The sequence below is a fragment of the Scyliorhinus torazame genome, chromosome 13 (genome assembly GCF_047496885.1).
Source record: "Scyliorhinus torazame isolate Kashiwa2021f chromosome 13, sScyTor2.1, whole genome shotgun sequence".
Taxonomy (NCBI): domain Eukaryota; kingdom Metazoa; phylum Chordata; class Chondrichthyes; order Carcharhiniformes; family Scyliorhinidae; genus Scyliorhinus; species Scyliorhinus torazame.
In genome coordinates, this window is record NC_092719.1 from 34,611,216 (window position 1) to 34,633,753 (window position 22,538).

A 22,538-nucleotide genomic window follows, 5' to 3' on the forward strand; every position below is an offset into this window, starting at 1 on the left:
GTCAGGGTGGGAGAGAAGGTCGCATGCGCCGGCGGCACGAGTGTTGTTTGATGGCCGGCAAGATGGAGGACGTGCGGCTGGAGCATTGAGTGCGCGGTGACTCCGGGCTTTGTGGCAGCGACTGGGAGGTGAGTCGGTGCAGCCAGGGTGATGGGGGAAATAATGGAGGCGCTTGGGCAGTAAGTGCTGCCTGACTGACATCCCCTCCCCAGTCACATCTCTCTCAGATTGCTGTGTTCACCTTCTGCCACCAGATTCGTTCTCCTCACTGCTGTCGCTCTTATTTATTGTCGAGGATTAGAGATGAAGGTCGTGACACGGCGAAGGTGACGGTTTAGACAGCTATCCGGGGGATAATGGAAAATATGGTCGGGTAAAGGGAACAGGGTGGATAAAAGAGACCATCAGATTTAGCATTTTAAACTCCCTGTCAAAAAAATGCCTTCCACTTGCCTGGACGATGCTGACTATTCAGTGAAGAACTGCAATTTCTTTAGCACTCCGAGAATTTAACACAAACAAATTCAGAAGTGTTCTGCGATTGTTGTTTGGAAATGGCAATTTGTATATTTAAATACCTCCTATTTTTGTTGGGATGCTTTGTTTTTAATCGTGTCCATTTTTTATGAATTTACCTCTTAAATCTAGATGAGGGACAGGAAGTTTGTCAGCTTTTGAACCTCCAGTGAGAGCAAAAAGCAGTTTCAAGGACAGGGGGGTAGTTACAGAGGAAGCATCTACTTTTACAGGGCTGGTGACAAGTTACAGCAAAATCACTGGAGGGGAAACTAAATTGCTACTGGAGCTGAAATAAAATGCTCAACTACTGCTGGTTGATCACAATGATTGCTTTATTGGCAACAGGAAGCAAACCACTAATAACAGATTGGAAATCGAATTGAAAAGGACACTTTTTTTTGTTCGATCTTGGAGGTGCTGTGTGAAGTACTGTAGCCTTGTTAACTGACTGTGATCAAGCTGCTTGCCTGTGTTTGCACAACTGAAGACAGTTTGTGATTTAACAAAATGGATTGGATTGGATTTGTTCATTGTCACGTGTACCGAGGTACAGTGAAAAGTATTTTTCTGCGAGCAGCTCAACAGATCATTAAGTACATGGGAAGAAAAGAAAATACATAATAGGGCAACACAAGGTATACAATGTAACTACATAAGCATTGGTATCGGATGAAGCATACAGGGTGTAGTGTTAATGAGGTCCATAAGAGGGTCATTTAGGAGTCTGGTAACAGCGGGGAAGAAGCTGTTTTTGAGTCTGTTCATGCGTGTTCTCAGACTTCTGTATCTCCTGCCCGATGGAAGAAGTTGGAAGAGTGAGTAAGCCGGGTGGGGGGGTCTTTGATTATGCTGCCCGCTTTCCCCCAGGCAGAGGGAGGTGTCAATGGATGGGAGGCAGGTTTGTGTGATGGACTGGGCGGTGTTCATGACTCTCTGAAGTTTCTTGCGGTCCTGGGCTGAGCAGTTGCCATACCAGGCTGTGATGCAGCCAGATAGGATGCTTTCTATGGTGCATCTGTAAAGGTTGGTAAGGGTTAATGTGGACATGCCGAATTTCCTTGGTTTTCATAGGAATCATTTAATTTAACTGATTTTTGATATTTGTATATTAGAAGCAAGGGAAATCAAGTGTGATGAAGAAAGTGAAAGTGTCCACATACAGTGCCATACAAACCACTTGAAACATAACACTTGGAAAGCAATCCTGTTGCTCAAGAGCAATTGATCATCATAAACATGTGATGTGAGCTGCCTACAAGATGAAATGCAGTGAAGGATAAAGCAGGGTTTTTCAAGCTGGGAGGGAGGGGTGGCAGGAGGGATGGGGAGCAATCGGTTATGACGTTCCCGATCACGGAAGAAGCGCCCAACGGCTGTGACTGGCTATTTTTCAAAAATAAATTTAGAGTACCCAATTATTGGTTTTCCCAATTAAAAAGCAATTTAGGCCAATCCACGAAACCTGCACATCTTTGGGTAGATGAAACTCACGCAGATACGGAGAAAATGTGCAAACTGCACACAGGGCCAGGGTCAAACCTCGGTCCGTATCACCGGGCTCTTAAATAGAACGATGCAGTCTTCCAGTTAGAAGCAGCGGTAGAGAGGAGGTCACATGCCCAGCACATACGCTGATGTCATGCACTCGGTACGTCTTTTTGGCGCAAAATCACGGAGGAGATATTCCTCCATTTTCTAGCTGCAAGCAAGGCAACGGGATTGTGAAGAACTGAAGATGGATCATTTGAAACAAAGAAAAAACTGAAATCAGAACAAAGCAGTGTAAAGATGATTTCTTGAAGTATTGACCTGTTAATTGTGCCAATGCAAATCAGGATGCAAAGCCCATGTGTGTTATATGCTGGATGATGAACATTTAAAACCTTCAAATCTTCAAAGGCATTTGAAGACTAAGCATGGCGAGTTTGAGGACAAACCTCTTTATTCTTTTCAAAGGATGCAGCGAGAACTTAAATCATCAGCTGAAGTCCTTAGCAGAAATGGAACAATAAATAACAAAGCATGTGAGATCATGAGGTCAAAACGGGCTCCCCTGTCACATTAAAGGTAAGCGGTCGGCCGGCGCGCGCCCTAAAGGTCGGCCACTTGGTAAAAGTGGGTTCCGAGGAAAATATTTGAAAATCATTGGGATAAAGCATCAGCCATTAGGGTGCGGAATGCAAAATTAGGTCTATAGTAATGGATAGTAAACCGATGTTGTATAACTAAAGTGAATGCTGGAAGACTGAAATTCAACCCAAAGACGTTGCTGCAAAAAAACTGCACAAAAACTTAAATATAAATAAAGCAGACAACAATGAAAGGAGGTAGATCTTTTCAAATGTCTGAGTGAAACTAAGCTTCCCTATTGAAAGTGGCGAAGAGTGGATAATGGATTAGAAGATGAGTGTTATCAATGAATGGGTGTACAGGTCCACCGGTCACTGAAAGGGGCAATACAGGTGGAGAAGGTAGTCAAGAAGGCATACGGCATGCTTGCCTTCATTGGCCGGGGCATTGAATATAAAAATTGGCAAGTCATGTTGTAGCTGTATAGAACCTTAGTTAGGCCACATTTGGAGTATAGTGTTCAATTCTGGTTGGCACACTACCAGAAAGATGTGGAGGCTTTAGCGAGGGTGCAGAAGAGATTTCCCAGGATGTTCCGAGGCAAGCTTTTTACACAAGAGGGTAGTGGGTGCCTGGAACTCGCTGCCAGAGGAGGTGGTGAAAGCAGGAACGATAGTGACGTTTAAGGGGCATCTTGACAAATACATGAATAGGATGGGAAAAGAGGGGTACGGACCCCGGAAGTGTAGACTATTTTAGTTTAGACGGGCAGCATGGTCGGTGCAGGCTTAGAGGGCCGAAGGGCCTATTCCTGTGCTGTACTTTTCTTTGTTCTTTGTGACATGGGAAATGTGTGAAACTAACTGAAATAAATGAGGGAGTGACTGGACTGAACTGGCACCATTAACCTGCCAGATGCCACGTGTTACATTTTCTGCTGCTACTATCAACTGGATCACCTAAAGGCATTTGCATTCTAATCCAGGGAACAAAACTCAATGTTGCGGATTCTGAAAATTTGAAATAAAATCATAAAATGGTGGAACTTAGCTGGTCAGACAGCATCTGTAATGAGAGAAAGGTAGAGTTGATAAAATCTTTTTATCAAACCTTTTGTTTGAACTGGTTTGTGTGTTGTTGAAGGAGGTCCTCAATGCTACTGGCAGATGGATTACTGGCTAGGAGATAAAATCTGGATCAAAATAGGTACTAAGCACTGATTATGGTGTTTATGCTTGCTAAACAAATTAACTTTTTGAGACTAAGTGTTTGACAAGATGTGATTTTTGTGTGATTGGCCTTGTGTTTGAAATTTGATTACAACTTAAAGCTCGCTCTTGTTATTTGGTGTTTTAGGTTTTAGTTGAAGATTCCCACTGCATCAAAAGACATTTAAACTATTTCTAAATATATTCCTTCACAGCAGTTTTGAGATAGATTTTTGTGTGGATCATTCCCAGGGCAGTTCAGAGTCAACCGCACTGCTATAGGTCTGGAGTCATATGTAGGTCGACTGGATAAGGGTGGTAGATTTCCTTCCCTAAAGGACATTAGTTAAACAGATCCATTTTTATAAAGTCGATGATTAGTTGTCATGGTCACCATTCTTGAGATCATCTTTATATTCCAGATTTATTAATTGAATTTAAATTCCGCCAGCTGCCATGGATTTAACACTCCACGGAGCAATATTTGGTTGGAGATGGACTTGACCCCTCTCTCAGGTGATAATCCCCCCTCAGCTGGCGACAGCTCTGTGGTAGCAGTGGCTAGGACATAGAGTATGTGGACTACTTGTAGTCCAAGTCCTAGAGTCCAGGGCAAGGTAAGTGTCAGGAGATCCCGCAGCAGGGAGGGTGAGGAGATGGGGAAAGGAATACTCACAGGGTGCAGATCAAGGGGGTGCCTGATGCGGAAAGAGAGCCCGTTTCCATTGCCCCCACTTTCCACCCAAGACCTGAGCAGGACAATCTGCCAGGCACCCACTCCCTGACACCCCTGAGCTCCTTTCACCAGCCTCTGAATTGGATTACCACTATACCGATGTTTTCTGCACACTAAAAATTGCATATGGAACTTTCTTTCTAGCTAGGGTTGATAATTTTTAGATACTTGACTTGGATATTTCAAAAACTATTCTTTGTTTTAATAGCATGTAAAGTCACCTTGTTGCAAAAGATAAAGTACAAAGTGCACTTGTTGTTTTCAGTTTCATTTGTTCTTGCATTTGCATTTGTTTCACCAGGTGGCCTACTCGTAACCTGCTGGAAAATGTCTTGCTTTAATATCACTTTTTATTACTTTTTTTCATTTGTTCTGATGGCTTTACTGCACATCTGTGCAACCACAGAATGGTTGAAACCAAATTTGCCTATTGATTTGCAAAGCAGCATGAGCCAACGCCCAAGCACTAACTGCCTGTCACTGGTTTTATCTTTAATATCAAAAGTTTTGCATTCTTGTGCTGGTCTGACATAGAGCCACATGACTGGCCTGGTGCCAGTTTGGGGTGTCCTCTCCTACTCCCTGACCCTCCCTCCTGCTGCCAACCCACCAGCTGGTGGCCTTTCCCACTCCCTAACCCACCCACTTGCCGACCCTTCCTTTCATGGAATCTCTCACTCTCTGACTTTCCTGCTCTCTGGTTCCTTTTCTTGCAACTCAAAGCTTCTCCCCTTGCCTCTCACTGCCCATCTCCGGAGCCCTTGCTCACAGCAATGGTTCAGGAGAGGGTGGTGGGGCAGGGGAGGTTGACGGTGAGATGGAGGGCCAGGGAGCATGCTGTTTGGTGAGTGGAACGTGAGGCAAGAAAAAAGTTACCATATTTCTTTTTCAATTTTATACTTTTTTTTTAAAGTTACTAACATTTACTAACCTAGGCATTTAGCAATGTGAAGCAAGTATTTTAGTTTACAGAATATAATGTTTTAATGCTCTTTTTATGATGAAAAAGGTTCTGCTTTTACATTGGCTTTGCTTAAAGTTGTATATTCAGGGACACAGCTATAACTTAGGGACTGTAGTAATTTCATCAGCAGGCCTCATATGTGGCACCTTGCTGGTTTAGCACACTGGGCTAAATCACTGGCTTTTAAAGCAGACCAAGGCAGGCCAGCAGCACGGTTCAATTCCCATGTCAGCCTCCCCGAACAGGCGCGGAATGTGGCGACTAGGGGCTTTTCACAGTAACTTCATTTGAAGCCTACTTGTGACAATAAGCAATTTTCACTTTCATTTCATTTCATCTCTTTTCCCACTCTTGTAGTCTACTTTTGTGAGGAGTTAACATGAGTCACTCTATGGCAAGTGTAACCATCCCCAATCTGAGTAGTAACTCCAAAAGAAAAGCATTACTTTCACGATGAGTGGTGATTAAAGGATATGTCTTGATTGTGTTAACTTGGCGCTATTGTGCTTTGGGGCTGAGATGAAAGGGATGTGCTTGTAGGAAAGACCAGCTCAGCTCCTGTGTCTGATTGCCTGCTACAAAGTACATTTATGTGGATGTCGATTAGTGGTGATGGATTGCTCATCGTTTCCTTCTTGTTTAATAGCAGCAGGCATCTCAAAGCACTGGAGAAGTATCACCAGTGGTGTCTTTGCAAGATCCTGCAAATTTGGTGACAGGAAAAGCAGTCCAATAGCAGTGTCCTCCTAGCCAATGTGTCCAGCATGAAGGTACTGCTTACTCAAAACCAGCTCCACTGTGCTGAACATGTTGTTTGTGTGCCTGACACCAGACCTGCCTAGCAGCTGTTCTACTCTGATGTCCTCAAAGTGTCTCTGAGGAGACCAAACATCCTTGCCAACTCGTGGGAGTTTCTGGCTCATGTCCAACCAAAAAATGACAAAAGATTCACTTGGGAAAGTGTCCAACACAAAGACTTAAATTGGGAACCCTGCAGAGGTGAAGTCAAGGCATTGGAGGGTGCACGCAACCATCCAATGGTTAGAGGTCACCGGTTTGGAAGTTGCTGACAAACAAACTTTGATGAGTTGCTGCAGTGCATCTTGTAGATGGTGTGCACTGCTGCCGCTTTGCGTCAGTGATAGAGGGAGTAAAGATGGTGGATGGAGTGCCAATGAAGTGGGCTGCTTTGTCCTGGATGGTGTTGACCTTCTTGAGTCATGTTGGAGTTGCATTCATTCAGGCAAGTGGAGAGTATTTCATCACATTCCTGACTTGCGCCTTGGAGACGGTGGACAGGCTTTGGGGAGACAGGTGAGTTACTCTCCAGAGTATTCCCAGCCCCTGATCTGCTGGTCCGATCCAGTATTTATATGGCTGGTCCGATCCAGTTTCTGCTCAGTGGTAACCCCCAGGACGATATTGGGGAATTCAGTGATGATAATGCCATTAAATATCATGGGGAGATGGTTAAATTCTCTCTTGTTGAGGATAGTCATTGCCTGACACCACTGTGGTACGAATGTTACTTACCACTTACCAGCACAGGCCCGAATATTATCTAGCCTGCTGATATGGGCAGGAACTTCTTCAGTATCTGAGGAGTTGCGAATGGTGCTGAACATTGTGTACTTATCCATGAACATCCTTACTTCTGACCTTTATGATGGAGGGAAGGTCATTGATGAAACAGCTGAAGGTGGTTGGGTCTAAGACCCTACCCTGATGAATTCCTACAGTGATCAACCACAACCATCTCCCTTTAGTTTTGCTTGGGCATCTACATGCCACACTTAGTCAAATGCTGCCTTGATGTCAAGGACAGTCACTCGCCTCACCTCCATGTTTGGACTAATGAGGTTCGGAGCTAGTGGCCCTGGCAGAAACCAAACTGTGGAACAGGTTATTGCTGAATAGAGTAAGTGCCATTTGATAATACTTCTGACCACACTTTCCTGTGCAATATCCTCCAAATTCAGTGGCAAGAAAGGCAGTGTCCTCTCTCAAGTCAATATGCAGAGCAGCGAGGTGCTAATCATTAAAAATCAGCTCTGCTGGGCAGAACCTGTCATTGTATGTCTGACACCAGATTCCCCTGGCACCTGTTCTACTTAAAACCTGGTTGCAGCAGGAGACCTCCAGGAGGTTCGATGTCCTCAAAGCATCCCTCAATATATCAAATATTCGTGTCAACTCATGAGTCTTCTTGGTATTATGATCCTGGACCAGACCCCAAAATTAGCTAGGATACCCGTCAGAAACACCAATATTTTTTTAATTTGTAAAGCTGCAAGGAAAGGATACCGAGCTCCAGGAGTGACTCCGCATTAAAACAGGGACATGGTTTATTAAAACAAACTTTATTATTACCACAGTATCAAACTAACTTTAATATTATAAAATAGCTTACAATTACCTGTTAAACAATGCTTAACAATAAAATGAAACACTCCTAACTGCCGTCGTCTTTATCTCCAATCAAGCAAAGCCCATCTCGGATCAAAACCCACTTTTAATTATAGTTAGCAAACACAGGAATATTTGCTGTATATGGATGTCTTGGTGCGAGAGCTATCTTTAGGAAACAGCCTGTAGATTCTTGTCTGTATCAAACCACTGTTTAACTTGACCACTTCTTCCAAAAGCCCACTATGCTGGGCACTCCGGCCCACTATGCTGACGATACGACCATGGTGGGCCGGATCTCGAATAACGACGAGTCAGAATACAGGAGGAAGATAGAGAACCTAGTGGAGTGGTGCAGCGACAACAATCTCTCCCTCAATGCCAGCAAAACTAAAGAGCTGATCATTGACTTCAGGAAGCAAAGTACTGTCACACCCCTGTCAGCATCAACAGGGCCGAGGTGGAGATGGTTAGCAGTTTCAAATTCCTGGTGTGCACATCTCCAAAACTCTGTCCTGGTCCACCCACGTCGACGCTACCACCAAGAAAGCACAACAGTGCCTATACTTCCTCGGGAAACTAAAGAAATTCGGCTTGTCCACATTAACCCTTACCAACTTTACAGATGCACCATAGAAAGCATCCTATCTGGCTGCATCACAGCCTGGTATGGCAACTGCTCGGCCCAGGACCGCAAGAAACTTCAGAGAGTCCTGAACACCGCCCAGTCCATCACACAAACCATTTACACCTCCCTCTGCCTGGGGAAAGCGGGCAGCATAATCAAAGACCCCTCCCACCCGGCTTACTCACTCTTCCAACTTTTTCCATCGGACAGGAGGTACAAAAGTCTGAGAACACGCACAAACAGACTCAAAAACAGCTTCTTCTCCACTGTTACCAGACTCCTAAATGACCCTCTTATGGACTGACCTCATTAACACTGCACCCTGTATGCTTCATCCGATGCCGGTGCTTCTGTAGTTACATTGTATACTTTGTGTTCCCCTACTATGTATTTTCTTTTCTTCCCATGTACTTAATGATCTGTTGAGCTGCTCGCAGAAAAATACTTTTCACTGTACCTCGGTACACGTGACAATAAACAAATCCAATCCAATCCAGTCCAAGCTGCTCTTCTATTCACAGCCAAATTTACAGTGACACTCAAAACCCGACTGCTTCAGTCCCAGGCTACTCCTATTAATTACATCATCCTTATCCCAGACAAATTCCGTGACCTGATTACTTAACTTTAAACATAATTGGGCAGCACGGTGGCACAGTGGTTAGCACTGTTGCCAATGGAGTTGAGGACTGTTGCTAATTTGTGTGTTGTCTCTTAATTTGGCTCTGTTTAATTACGTTTGCTCAAGAGTCGCCAGGTACCTTTTGACACCGCCACAAGGTTCAAAACCGAATACTGATCAAATACTCGATACACCAGTTAGTAAGTTCAAAAGCAATGCTCATATATTTACACACCGTCAAATCTACTCATGCATAAAACTCTACAACCTAAACTATCACTATTACTAAAAGCCTATACTTAGCTTCGGGTGCCCACTCAGTCAGAGGAACAATGGCTGTTGCTCGGTTCTGAGGCTGCTGGGTTGAGCTGTTTACAGGAAAGTAACTGGGAGTGTCTGTCTCGTAGCGTGCGTTGGCTTGGGAACTTACTTGGTCTGGTGCAGCTGCTAGGCTGGTCTCTCTCTTCGCTGAGAGCCAAAGCCAAAGAAGAAAGATTCTCTCTTTGGTGAGTGCTTATGTACTCAAAAGGGCTTCGCGCGCTTTTGGGCGGGCCTTGAACTTGGCCTCAATTAATTGGGCCTTTCCCAATCATTCGTATCGATCTTCCTCCAATAGAGGGGTGGTTCCCTGATTGCTGGGCGTGTCCTAGGTGACCGCTGGTCTGCTTTGTTTTAGTCTCTTCTGGCGCCGGGGTGTCTGCCTTAACATTGTGTATCTAAATGTTTCCCTTTTGACCCCGGAGATGGCTCATTAGTATATAGATGGCTTAGTAGTTTCTGTCCTGTCTGAGAGCTAAGGTTCTAATCAACAGACAGACCTTGCACCTGCTTGTTTCTCAGTATTGTCCAATTTTCCCTGCATTTTTGCAAGTGTCCATTTTGTAATCGGGACATGGTCATCCCAGATGGCTACACCCCTCCTTGTGATCCTCAACGCGGAGCGTGAAGGATCACACTATTCATCCTCTGACCAAACGGGGCACACATACCTAGGCTCTACACTGTCCTATCCTACGCAACACAATTTTACCTAAACCATTTTAAATACATTCATTATCATAAAACTCTACGGGGCGCTATGACATTAATACATGCATTGCAGAAAAATAAAAAACTGGAACCTCTAACTATTCTCAATAAACTATCTTCATTCAAACAATCCAAAAATCTATACATCTTAACCTGTACAAAGTAGCAGCACACAAATTTCTTTGGCCTGGCAGTCAGACACAGAGGTTTACATCTCTTTATTCCACAGAATACATAAAGAAAATGGATGCACTTTAATCCGTCCCAGTGGGTTCGGGGGTCTGGTGAAATCCGAAAATGGGGTACCTAAACGTGTATACCGGGGTGCGAGAGCGATATGCTCTCTTTCGCCATTTCCTAACTCTAAACGTTTGCACGACACTGCAAAGTATCGCCAGCACTAAGAGTGCTTCGACTACATATGACAGTGAGTACCAGGTGATACACTTATCACTCCAGGGCGGGGTATTGTTAGCTGTCGCGGGGCTAGTTATCTCGGGGTTCCGTGTATTGCAGGGATGGGAATCATTTACGGTTTGTGTGGTAGGGGTCAGGGGGGTAGTGTCCACGTGCAACTGGAGGGATCCCGCTAAGATCCATGTGAACACGAAGGCTGTCTTCATCTTTATCGGTCTCCTTCTTTGTCTTCCTCTGGGGTTCCGGAGTTCTGTGAATACAAGCATAATTTCTGTTATTATCTTGCTTAAGATCTCGTATGCCTGTCTGTCTGTCCTTTGTTGCCAATTTCCCTTTGTAATTGGTCACCATCTGTGACTCCCTCATTTTTGTGAAAAACCGAATATTTAGACTAGACATCTAAGAAAAATACTGTCGTACTGCGAGCCGTCTAGCAGCCTGTGTGATTTACCATCCCAATGTTTGAGGATGTAAATAGCATACGGAAGCAACCTAAGGGTTGCCAAAACCAAACAAGAATTTTGAACGTAACGAGCCAAAATGGGGTGCGTATGGGCCGCGGCGGGTAAGAAATGGGTGGAATCCCCAGGTAGGACGGTGATCAATGCAGTATGTGCTCTACCCGAGCGTAACTGACCAGAGGGGGGGTCCTCAGGCAGGGCAGGGACCACTGCCGTTTCTCCACTGCCTGAGCAACCGCAAGAACGGGTAAGAATGTGGTCATCGTGGGGGCTTCCTCTTGAATCAGGAGAGTAGCTATGAGTCGTGTCTGTCGACAAAGTAGTTCCTCTGAACGGTTGTCTGGCGACAAACTTGTACCTTTAAACTGGTTTCTGTTGACAAACTAGTTACTCTGAACTGTTGTCTGGGGACAAATTTGTTCCATTAACAGCCAGGGAGGGTAAAAGGAGTGGTGATGTGGGGCCGTGAAAACTTTCGAGTTTACGAATAACACTAACGAACAAACATGCAACAAACATGGTGCAGGTTCCATCAGAATACAGGACATCGTAAATCACATTTGGACTGCGGTGTAACTAGCATATGGAGGGAGTGTATTGTGACCGAAGAAGAGAGGAAGGAGGAGCAAAACAAAAATGAAGTGGCATTGCTGAGGTATCGCTGCCATTAGAAGTGGTGGGTAAGCGCTCACAGTTTGCTTGGGGCAGGTGGGACCTTGCAGCTGCTGTGGGTGGTCTCTTTCATATCTGGGGGCTAGTGTAGCTGGTGGGAGTCTCTTGCAATCTCGGGCGAAGTGTCCTGACTGCCCACAGTTGTAAATTGACCCCTGGGGCACGTAAGGTGGAGCAGACTCTCTGGTGCATTGCTCCCTTGGGTATGGTTCCCTGGGTGGGGGGTTGGGGCTGTTGGTGTTGTTGCTGGTTCGGGGGGCATTGGTGGGCTGATTCCGTTGCTGTTTCAGGGGGGCTTGACATTCTCGTGCGTAATGTCCTAACTGTCCACAATTGTAGAATTCCTGAGCGTTGGGCTGGGGTGGGCTGTTACTGCCCTCATTTACCCATGCAGGGTTCTGGTGTGCTTTAACTGGGTTCATCTCTGCCTGCTCTTCATCGGGTGTTATAAATGCAGTTTTGCCTGCAATTGATTGCCCCCAAGCGCGGGACAATCTCTTCAAAACCCATTTTTCATTGTGGGCCTCATCTGAGGGGTCATAATTTGCGCAAGCTTTTCGCCCTGCGTCTGTGACGTGGGAGACTAGAATTCGGGTCCATTTGGCCATATTATCTAGTTAGTAAGTTTAAAAGCAATGCTCATTTATTTACACACAGTCAAACCTACTCAGAGAAAGATTCTCTCTTTGGTGAGTGCTTATGTACTCAAAAGGGCTGTGCGCACTTTTGGGTGGGCCTTGAACTTGGCCTCAATTAATTGGGCCTTTCCCAATCATTCGTATCAATCTTCCTAGGTGGCCGTTGGTCTGCTTTGTTTTAGTCTCTTCTGGCGCCGGGGTGTCTGCCTTAACATTGTGTCTCTAAATGTTTCCCTTTTGTCCCCGGAGATGGCTCATTAGTATGTAGATGGCTTAGTAGTTTCTGTCCTGTCTGAGAGCTAAGGTTCTAATCAACAGACAGACCTTGCACCTGCTTGTTTCTCAGTATTGTCCAATTTTCCCTGCATTCTTTGCAAGTGTCCATTTTGTAATCGGGACGTGGCCATCCCAGATGGCTACAGGACCCAGGTTCGATTCCGGCCCAACGTCACTGTCCGTGTGGGGTTTGTACATTCTCTCTGTGTGGTTTCACCCCCAGACCCCAAAGATGTGCAGGGTAGGTGGATTGGACATGCTAAATTGTCCCTTAATTGTAAATAAATTATTGTGTACTCTAATTTTTTTTTTTTTTTAAGTTTAAACACAATGGGCACGATTCTCCCCCAAAATTTCTAAGTTAACTTGTGGTGCGTTTTTCAGGGTGTTTCCCGCCAGCAGAGCCAGCGAGTTCCCCACCGCTATTCAATGACACTTAGTCCTTCTTTTGGGCCTTGGGAAGTTTTTCACTGGTTTATCCCACACTTAGATTTTGTTTTACCACTGGGGAGCTGAACTCCGAGATCAGGCCACCATTTTGAAAGGGTGCCTCGATCTCTAAGTGAGCTTGTGCATCCCCCCCACACCCATGGGCAATGCACCACCCACATGCAGGGACACTACCCCCCCCCCCATGTAACGACACCCCTCTATGGGGTCCCTGGGGATCCCCCCTCAAGCGAGAGCACAATGCGGCCATAGAATCGCATCCAATGCCTCTAATTATCTACTCCCCAGAAATCACAATATGTTTTACACATAAGCGTGGTTTGAAATAAGGATGATCTCAGTTTTACGATTCCTTAATTACCAATTCTATACCAATGACTGGCTGTCTTTTAAACCAGGATTTTTAAAAACCTTACTGCAGCCGATACATACACACACTAACCTGGGCTTTTAACCATAACTGCACCAGATACATATAATAGAATATATATCTGAAATTCCTACATTCATCACATTGGCTCGTGTCCAACCAAACTGGACACAGTTCACTAGGAATGGCACCCGACAATTTGAAAGATTTAAGTGAGGAACCCGCTGAGGGGAAATAGAGGCATCGGAGAGCATGGACGGACTTCCAAATTACCTGACCCTTCAAGCACCACCTGCCTTGCATGTGGCAGAGTCTGCAGATTGTGCATTGAATTTATCTGCTGAGTCAGAACCCATCAAAACTAAGTGGAAGTGAGACATCCTCAATCCCTAGAAACAATTCAATGGTTAGGCTTTCATTCCACTAACTGGAAAGTGTAGAGCAAGCAGTGGTCCTTGTAGGAGTCACTGTTTAAGAGAGAAGGTCCCTCATGGTAGACTAGTACAAAAGGTGAAGTCACACGGGATCAGGGGTGAACTGGCAAGGTGGATACAGAACTGGCTAGGCCATAGAAGGCAGAGGGTAGCAATGGAGGGATGCTTTTCTAATTGGAGGGCTGTGACCAGTGGTGTTCCACAGGGATCAGTGCTGGGACCTTTGCTCTTTGTAGTATATATAAATGATTTGGAGGAAAATGTAACTGGTCTGATTAGTAAGTTTGCAGACGACACAAAAGGTTGGTGGAATTGTGGATAGCGATGAGGACTGTCTGAGGATACAGCAGGATTTAGATTGTCTGGAGACTTGGGCGGAGAGATGGCAGATGGAGTTTAATCCGGACAAATGTGAGGTAATGCATTTTGGAAGGTCTAATGCAGGTAGGGAATATACAGTGAATGGTAGAACCCTCAAGAGTATTGAAAGTCAAAGAGATCTAGGAGTACAGGTCCACAGGTCATTGAAAGGGGCAACACAGGTGGAGAAGGTAGTCAAGAAGGCACACGGCATGCTTGCCTTCATTGGCCGGGGCATTGAGTATAAGAATTGGCAAGTCACGTTGCAGCTGTATAGAACCTTAGTTAGGCCACACTTGGAGTATAGTGTTCAATTCTGGTCGCCACACTACCAGAAGGATGTGGAGGCTTTAGAGAGGGTGCAGAAGAGATTTACCAGGATGTTGCCTGGTATGGAGGGCATTAGCTATGAGGAGCGGTTGAATAAACTCGGTTTGTTCTCACTGGAACGAAGGAGGTTGAGGGGCGACCTGATAGAGGTATACAAAATTATGAGGGGCATAGACAGAGTGGATAGACAGAGGGGTCAATTACTAGGGGGCATAGGTTTAAGGTGAGAGGGGCAAGGTTTAGAGTAGATGTACGAGGCAAGTTTTTTACGCAGAGGGTAGTGGGTACCTGGAACTCGCTACCGGAGGAGGTAGTGGAAGCAGGGACGATAGGGACATTTAAGGGGCATCTTGACAAATATATGAATAGGATGGGAATAGAAGGATACGGACCCAGGAAGTGTAGAAGATTGTAGTTTAGTCGGGCAGTATGGTCGGCACGGGCTTGGAGGGCCGAAGGGCCTGTTCCTGTGCTGTACATTTCTTTGTTCTTTGTTCTTTGTAAATGGATAATTCATGTTTATTATTTGCATATGTTTGTAGAGTTCTGTAACAGGTTATATGTTAATATTTCAACAGGTACAATTTTTGTTAATGATTAACACAAATTTGATTATCTGAAAAGGAAGTATGTGCAGAGCTACAGGGAGAATTGTTCCTTCAGAGACGCTAGTCCCAGTACAGGGTATGACAGGCCAAATGGACTCCTGTGCTGTAAACATTTTGTAATTCTGTAAAATAGCAAAACAAATGCACATTGCAATTATTAATTTTTAATCAAGGGGTGAAACAGGTCAGTTACCGTATGTACCTGTGTACAAGGGGCTATCCAAGAGTTTAGTTTTCAACAAATAAATGTGTGTAAAGTAAAAAATAGTTTTGGTTTTGATGACGTTGATTAAATCTGAGAGACACTGTGCCTCTTTCCAATTCACAGGTTCTCATTGAGCAACAGAACAAACAGACTTTTATTACTGTGCAATGACTTCCAGCTGATCAGAAGTCAGATGCTAACTTGTATCACAAAGTTATTTGAAAAACTAAGTATTCAAGCAATTGGGGAATTGGTTTAACATCGGAAAATAAAAGGTTGCGGGAACCCAAAATAACAAAAGGGCAAAGGAAGGGAGGTGAATAGGCAGAGGTCTTAGGCCTAGCTGATGTTGGAAGGAGCAAAGGATTTATGGGGTCATATGTCAGGGTGTGGGCAGTAGTGTTCTGGCGTGGTTTCGTCCCCTTTATCTGATCAACTGTACATACAGTGTGTTACTTTGTAAGGATTAATTTTCTGTGCCTAAAATGGAATTCGTATTTTTTGACCATTGTAAGACCCAAGTACATGTTAAAAGCTAGTTTGAAATCGTTTTCTATTGTTGATGTTTCCTTCTCTAAGTTACTTTATTTAAAAGTAATGACCAAAAACGTTGAGGAAGTCTTAGATCTGATTCTCACGTTTGCAGTTTTAGCCAAGATAGCGGTGGGGGGGGTGGAGGACAGTCTAATATTCACCTTGTGACTTGCAATTAATCATGGGCATTTGTAAGTCTCTGGACTATAGAACTGTACCCCAGCAAATGCCAGGGAGAATTTCCTGAACTAATTTATCCCCAATGCGTTGTTAAATGTGAATGTAACACAAATGTATATATGTTTCAAACTTTATGCAGCGTGCATACCTTTTATAGGTAATATTTTCTCCTTTCTGATGTTGAAAACCTTTTATGCCATTTTAAAAAAATAAAAAAAAATTGAGTACCCAATTAATTTTTTCCAATTAAGGGGCAATTTAAATTGCCCAATCCACCTACCCTGCACATCTTTCGGCTGTGGGGGTGAAACCCATGCAAACACTGGGAGAATGTGCAACCTCCACACAGACAGTGACCCAGAGCCGAGATCGAACCTGGACTTCGGCACCGTGCTGCCCCTTTTATGCCATATTGATTAAAATACGTGTGTGGTGAATTTAGACTATTATTAAATGAAAGCTTCACCTATGTAGCTTGATCCGTATCAATGGGCTATAAAGCATTAGCAATTCCATCTGACTGATCCGAGTGACTTGTTAGCCTTGAACTTTGCAAGTATTTCAATATTTTGGTATCAGGGTTCAATTTGAGGCCGAACAGATTGGAACTAATTGGAGAACTGTTTCTATTTTTTTTTTAAAAATCGTTTTAAGTCTTTTTTGTTGAAGTAACGTCCTTGCTAAATTTATGTTGACAGAATTTAATACTTACTTTCTAATGGGACAAATGTTTAATTAGCCGTCACTTAAGTTGACACTAATTAGATTTGGTATTAACAGTTGTTTGTTAAACAGTTGCTGGAGAATCAATGAGTGCAAGAATCCAGCATTCTGATAGATGAGGCTGCTAGCTCCGTATTCTGGATTATTATAGCCAAGTTTGCTTTTATTCCTCCATTCTGGGGGTTCTTAACATATTTGCTTTGAGGTCCTTTTTTAAAAAACTTAATGTGAAACTGTTATTGCGGCTGAGCTACAATTCGTCAAGACATGGCGATATTATCAACAAGTACACATGTATGTTCATCCTGCGTCGGTACTTTATTTTCATTGATATCATTGCTGAAAATCCATCCTCCTGCCAAATCACTGTCTCTCGTTGCATATCAGTGTTGTATTCAACCCTGAATCAAACTTGCCCAAACCCCAAATTTTTTTGAACACAAAAATATAATTCTTATATCAGTAACGTCACCCATTTACTCCTGAAACCCTCACTTTTGTCACTTCCAGTCTCAACTGTCGATGCTGTCCTAGTCAGCCTTTCACTCTCTGTAAGCTTTGTTTTATCCAAGACTGCGCAGTCTCTAACCTGTCCCGGTCATCCAGCACTTTCTCCTGGTCTCCCAATCACTTCAATTTAACATTCTTGTCCTTGTGATTAATTCTTTTCATTCTTCTCCCAACCCGCCACAGCGAAGAAGCTGGGGGTCATGATCATGGACTAGTTACATTGACCTCCCCTGTTATCAACTTCTTTTGTTTAACATTTTTTTCCTTTGTGTCTCCTCAGACCTTGGGGACATTTTTTATGTTAAACGCATTGTGTAAATACATAAAATAAGCAAAATACTGTCGATGGTAGAAAACCGAAACCAAATTTTTTCACCAGTATCCATCTTGTCATTTAATCATTCTCGTCTTCCACCCTATCACAGACCTTTCTCTTTTTTTCTTTCCTCCATAATTTCCCCCTGGCTTGTACTTGCTTAATAAAGGTTGTATCTAGTAGGTATTTAGTTGATTTGGTTATTTTCAGCCCTATTGGCTTGTTTTGTTTTGTGGTTGTTGTAATTATATAAATGCCTCAATAAAATATCTTTTTTTTAAAAAGAACGATTGTATCTCTAACTCTTTTTTTCTAAATCTGATCTGTTTTGTGATCATAGATCCGAAGCCAGTCAGAAGTTTACAAATATTTAATGTTACAGACAGGAGGGGGACAGTTCAAACGATAACAGTTTCTTCTACGATCTGTCAGAAGGTGTTTTGAATTAGATTTTTAAGAGAAGAAATGATGGTGTGTTCCTAATCCTTTGTTTTCTGTGTGATCCAGTTTTACTAATAATCCACAGTAAACTTGAGTTAGGATTAACTCTAGGCGGCGCAACACGATGGTGAAGTGGTTAGCACTGCTGCCTCACGGCGCTGAGGACCCGGGTTCAATTCCGGCCCTGGGTCACAATAAGATTCATCTTATCTCTCGCTCATAGATAAGTCAGTCCGGTTGAATGAATGTAAAGCAAAGTTTTATTTTTTAAGAACACATTTTGGTACATTCACACACAATTAACTGGAAAATGCTTTTTCCCATGTCTCTCGCAATGTCCTTGAAGCACCAATACGTGAAAGCAAAAACTTCAAGATAAAAGTAACTACAGATTTACAAAATTAAAAGTCATTTCAACAAAGGCCTTTAAAAGTAATGTTTATTCTCCGATGGCTCTGCTAATCAGTTAGAAGGATCACATTCTTAAGGGAATCCTTATCTGGGTTTAACCCCTTACTTGGTTTCATTGACTCTAATTCTCAGCTGAGACCCCCTTGATTTGTTCAGGAAAGTGTCAGTCACTTAACAGGCAATTGGTTAATTAGACATTAATCAATTACTCCAAATTAATTAACTATCCCATGATTTTTGTCCCACGTCAAACTCCCTATGTCACGTCTGGTCTCAGCTACGATATTGTTTCAATATTGTCGAATGTACCTTTCATATCATATATCAGAACTTGTAGTACATTATTCGTAACATTTGAGACAGTCATGGACAGTATTCAAACAATTATAACTTACTCATATTTCTACAAATTCAATAATTTAAGAATCATTTTAGCTAAAATTTTAAAGGACCCCTCTCTATAATTGTTGAATCCAACAGTCACTGCCATGTGGGGTTTACACATTGTCCCAGTGTTTGCCTGCGTCTCACCCCAACAGCCCAAAGATATGCAGGATAGGGGGATTGGTCACAATAAATTGCCGCTTAATTAGAAAACAAAAGAATTGAGTACTCTAAATTTTAAAGAAGGATTTACTCTAGGTTTATTTTACACATTTAAAAACCCAGATAAAAGTTCGCCACTTCCCACTCCGCATATTCACACAGTGAAAGGGGGATAGAGAAAAGGAATTTTACATTATAAAGACCACCGAAAAAGAATATTCGTTCACATAAGTTCCAGAGTCCAGAAGTTGTTTCCAGAAGTTGTTTCCTTCATGATGGGATTCTGTTCCAATGTTGTTCTGGCTAGCTAAATTATACAAAAGTCTTCGAAATGAATGATGCTGCTGCATAATGGGTTTTGCTGTGTTTAGGCCACTTGGCAGGCTTTGATCTGAGACTTTAAAAAAATCAAGCCGGCTTCTTGGATTGAGACTGCTTACTCAACCTAATTGCTGGAGTTCTGTCCAGTTGATGTTAAAATTGTAGTCTAGCTGTTAAGACCAGAGATATAATAATAAACTGCCCAAAAGGCTTGGGTCATGTGACCTTACCCCAATGACTTCAAAACGGATGTTTTTTTTCAAAATAACTTTAGAGTACCCTATTCATTTTTTCCAGTTAAAGGGCAATTTACCATGGCCAATCCACCTAACGTGCACATCTTTGGGTTGTGGGGACGAAACACACGCAAACAGGAGGAGAATGTGCAAACTCCACATGGACAGTGACCCAGAGCCGGGATTGAACCTGGGACCTCGCCGCTGTGAGGCTGCAGTGCTAACCACTGCACCACCGTCAAAACTGATGTTTAGCCACCGTCTGGAATTGGCGTTGATTTAAGACTGACAGATAATTTCTCAGTCATTGTGTCATCAATGTTGAGAATTGTGTCAGAATTGTGTCATCAATGTTGAGTGTCTGGTGTTTTGGAAACCATTGTCACAGCAGACCCACAGACAATCTATTGGCAAGGTTGGCTTATCAAATGGAAATTACATTCCCATAGTTCTCTTTGAAATTCGTCTGAACAGTCGCAGATGTGATGTGAGTCTGTTCGTAGATCTCTCGGCATAATGAAGTGTGACATTCCAGAAACTGAAAATTGTTTTGCTCTAGATATTCCTGAGGATAAGTCCCAGAAAGAGGGTCAATCCTGTAATCGGGTGAATTGGAGCAGCCATCTTAATTTTCTTTCTTCAACAGAAACAGATCAGTTTTAAAAATAAGAAACACAAAGTTTTTAAAAAAAACAGTAGTGGGTATATTTCCATGTTGCAGGAGACCAACTATAAGATGGTCTATGATTAAAACAAAAGCTTATCATATGAGTTAGTGTCATGTTCCTGTATATTATGAACTATGCCAATATTTTACCTCTCCTCCTTCAGGTGGTACCTTGCCAAAAGAGGGCATTGGGGACTATGGACATCCATTAAATTTTCAAAATTAAATTTTAGAGTACCCAATTCATTATTTCCAATTAAGGGGCAATTTATTGTGGCCAATCCACCTAGTCTGCACCTCTTTGGGTTGTGGGGCGAAACCCACCCAAACACGGGAAATGTGCAAACTCCACGCGGACAGTGACCCAGAGCCGGGACCAAACTTGGGACCTCAGCGCCGTGAGGCAGCAGTGACCATGCTGCCCTTGCATCCATTGAATTTGTCCATAATTGTGTTTGGCAAAGTACTACAGTGGTTTGCTATTTTTTCTGCAGTATAGCTGACCAGAAAACACTCCCACTCTTTTCTGCCTGCCATCAAGCATATTAGAAGGATTTATAGGCGGATAATCAACCTGATTGGCCACGCTATGCACACATCTTCCAGGCCATGAAGTCCTGAAGAGGTTCTGGCCCAAAGGTAGGGGCACTACCACTGCACCACACAACCTCCTAGTCGATGGTTATTTTTGTAGCGGGCTTAAAAAAATATGTATGGCTGCCTGAGGAGCAACTGACTTCCCTTATGGCTTGGAACACTCCCCTGTTTCAAAACTGAACAGAAAGAACTTTCAGGCTGATGTTGATTCTGCCTTTTCCTGATACTAATTCAAAATGGTAATTTCAAATTTAGTGGGTCATTCAGATACAAAACTACTAGCTGTCTCAAACTCTCAATGTATGAAAGCCATCGCATAGGATGCATAATTGACCTGACCATCCACCTTATTTGGAAATGGATTTTGGACTTGTACCATCGCACATGGTGAGACAGCCATGTTTGCTGCCTTTTTAAAAACAGCAAGAAGCTTTTCAGCACAGAAATCCATCAGACAACCATCTTTCTAGCTGCATGTCAACTACGCAGCCAAGGTAATCAACACCCATACCTTGAAAGCGGGAGAAGGAGTCTCCAACTTGTTTCAATTTCAAGTTCACCTGAGAAACAATCTGCTATAAATTTGACAAGAAGCCTCACAGCGTACTGAGATTCTGCTGCTTACAAGACCTTCACTTCAACTAAAAGCATCAACTGATCTAAGAAATGTATGGGCCTGCCTTGAAAGACAAATTATTCTTTTGTAATTTTATTGTTTTTTTTCATCCGTACCTAATCTCTGTGTGGGTGATAGTGTGGTTGAAGCGAGTGAGTGAGACATCACAATTTTAAACCTACAGAGCAAGTAAGGGATAATAAATAATCTTTATTTTAAAACTCAGAAAAGCTTGCTGCTGGTATTATTGAACTTGGGACAACCACTCCGAGGATATGAAAAAACACACACCTGACATACAGACCTTATTGATAACGTCTGTAAGAAAATCTATTTGTCTGTCATATTAGTATTTTCTCTTAGCCTGTGAAACATAATCCTTCCCATTTTGAAATCAACAGCATGCATTTTGTACTTCTATCGTAATTATTTCAAATCCTTGGTGTCAGCAGTTTATTGCTACTGTATTATGTCATTTTGATTTTTTAGTAATGCATACATGAGGGAAAAATGAATTTTATTCTATTGTCTGTTTACTTATAGCGGATTCACTAAAAACAACACTTGAAACTGCTTCAGCAACGTTTGATTAAAAACTTAATTTCCAGTATGGATGTTTCTGAAGTAAGTCTACCAATGTACAATATTAGCCGCCCAGTTTATACTCTGGAATCTTTTCAAGCCAATCTGCATAGGAGGGAGAAACTGAAGTCATCTAGAAGTGCAAAGTTACGGCAGTATTTTCGGTAAGTTGCTATATTATGAGAGCTTCAACATTACAAACTGAATATTTGTTAAATGCCTTGAATAAAATATTTTTTGAAAGGGATTACAAACTGAAGTGGAGCAAGATTACTTGTAATGGCATTAAAGCAAAATACTGTGAATGCTGAAATAAAAACAGAAGTACTGGAAAAACACAGCAGGATTGACAGCATCTCTGGCGAGAGAAACAGTTAACATTTCAAGTCCAATTTAACTCTTCAGAACTTGATTTTGAAGAGGTCATATTGGATTCAACATTAACTCTGCTTCTT

At 42.9% G+C, this 22,538-nt stretch overlaps 1 protein-coding gene across 5 annotated transcripts in view; it reads left to right on the forward strand.

The window, feature by feature from the left end:
• Positions 1 to 22,538, forward strand: part of slc26a5 (solute carrier family 26 member 5) — a 102,328-nt gene continuing 79,790 nt past the window's right edge. For 4 of the 5 annotated variants that reach the window (XR_011934035.1, XM_072471314.1, XM_072471316.1 and 1 more), the window contains exons 1-2: positions 1 to 128; positions 22,045 to 22,247. Coding sequence is in view for 4 of the 5 variants with exons in the window: in XM_072471314.1 (XP_072327415.1) it covers positions 22,111 to 22,247 (137 nt within the window). In the remaining variant the exon portion in view is untranslated. Of the gene's footprint in view, positions 129 to 2,475; positions 2,587 to 22,044; positions 22,248 to 22,538 lie in introns of all 5 variants that reach the window. The other variant, XM_072471315.1, reaches the window with a different exon arrangement.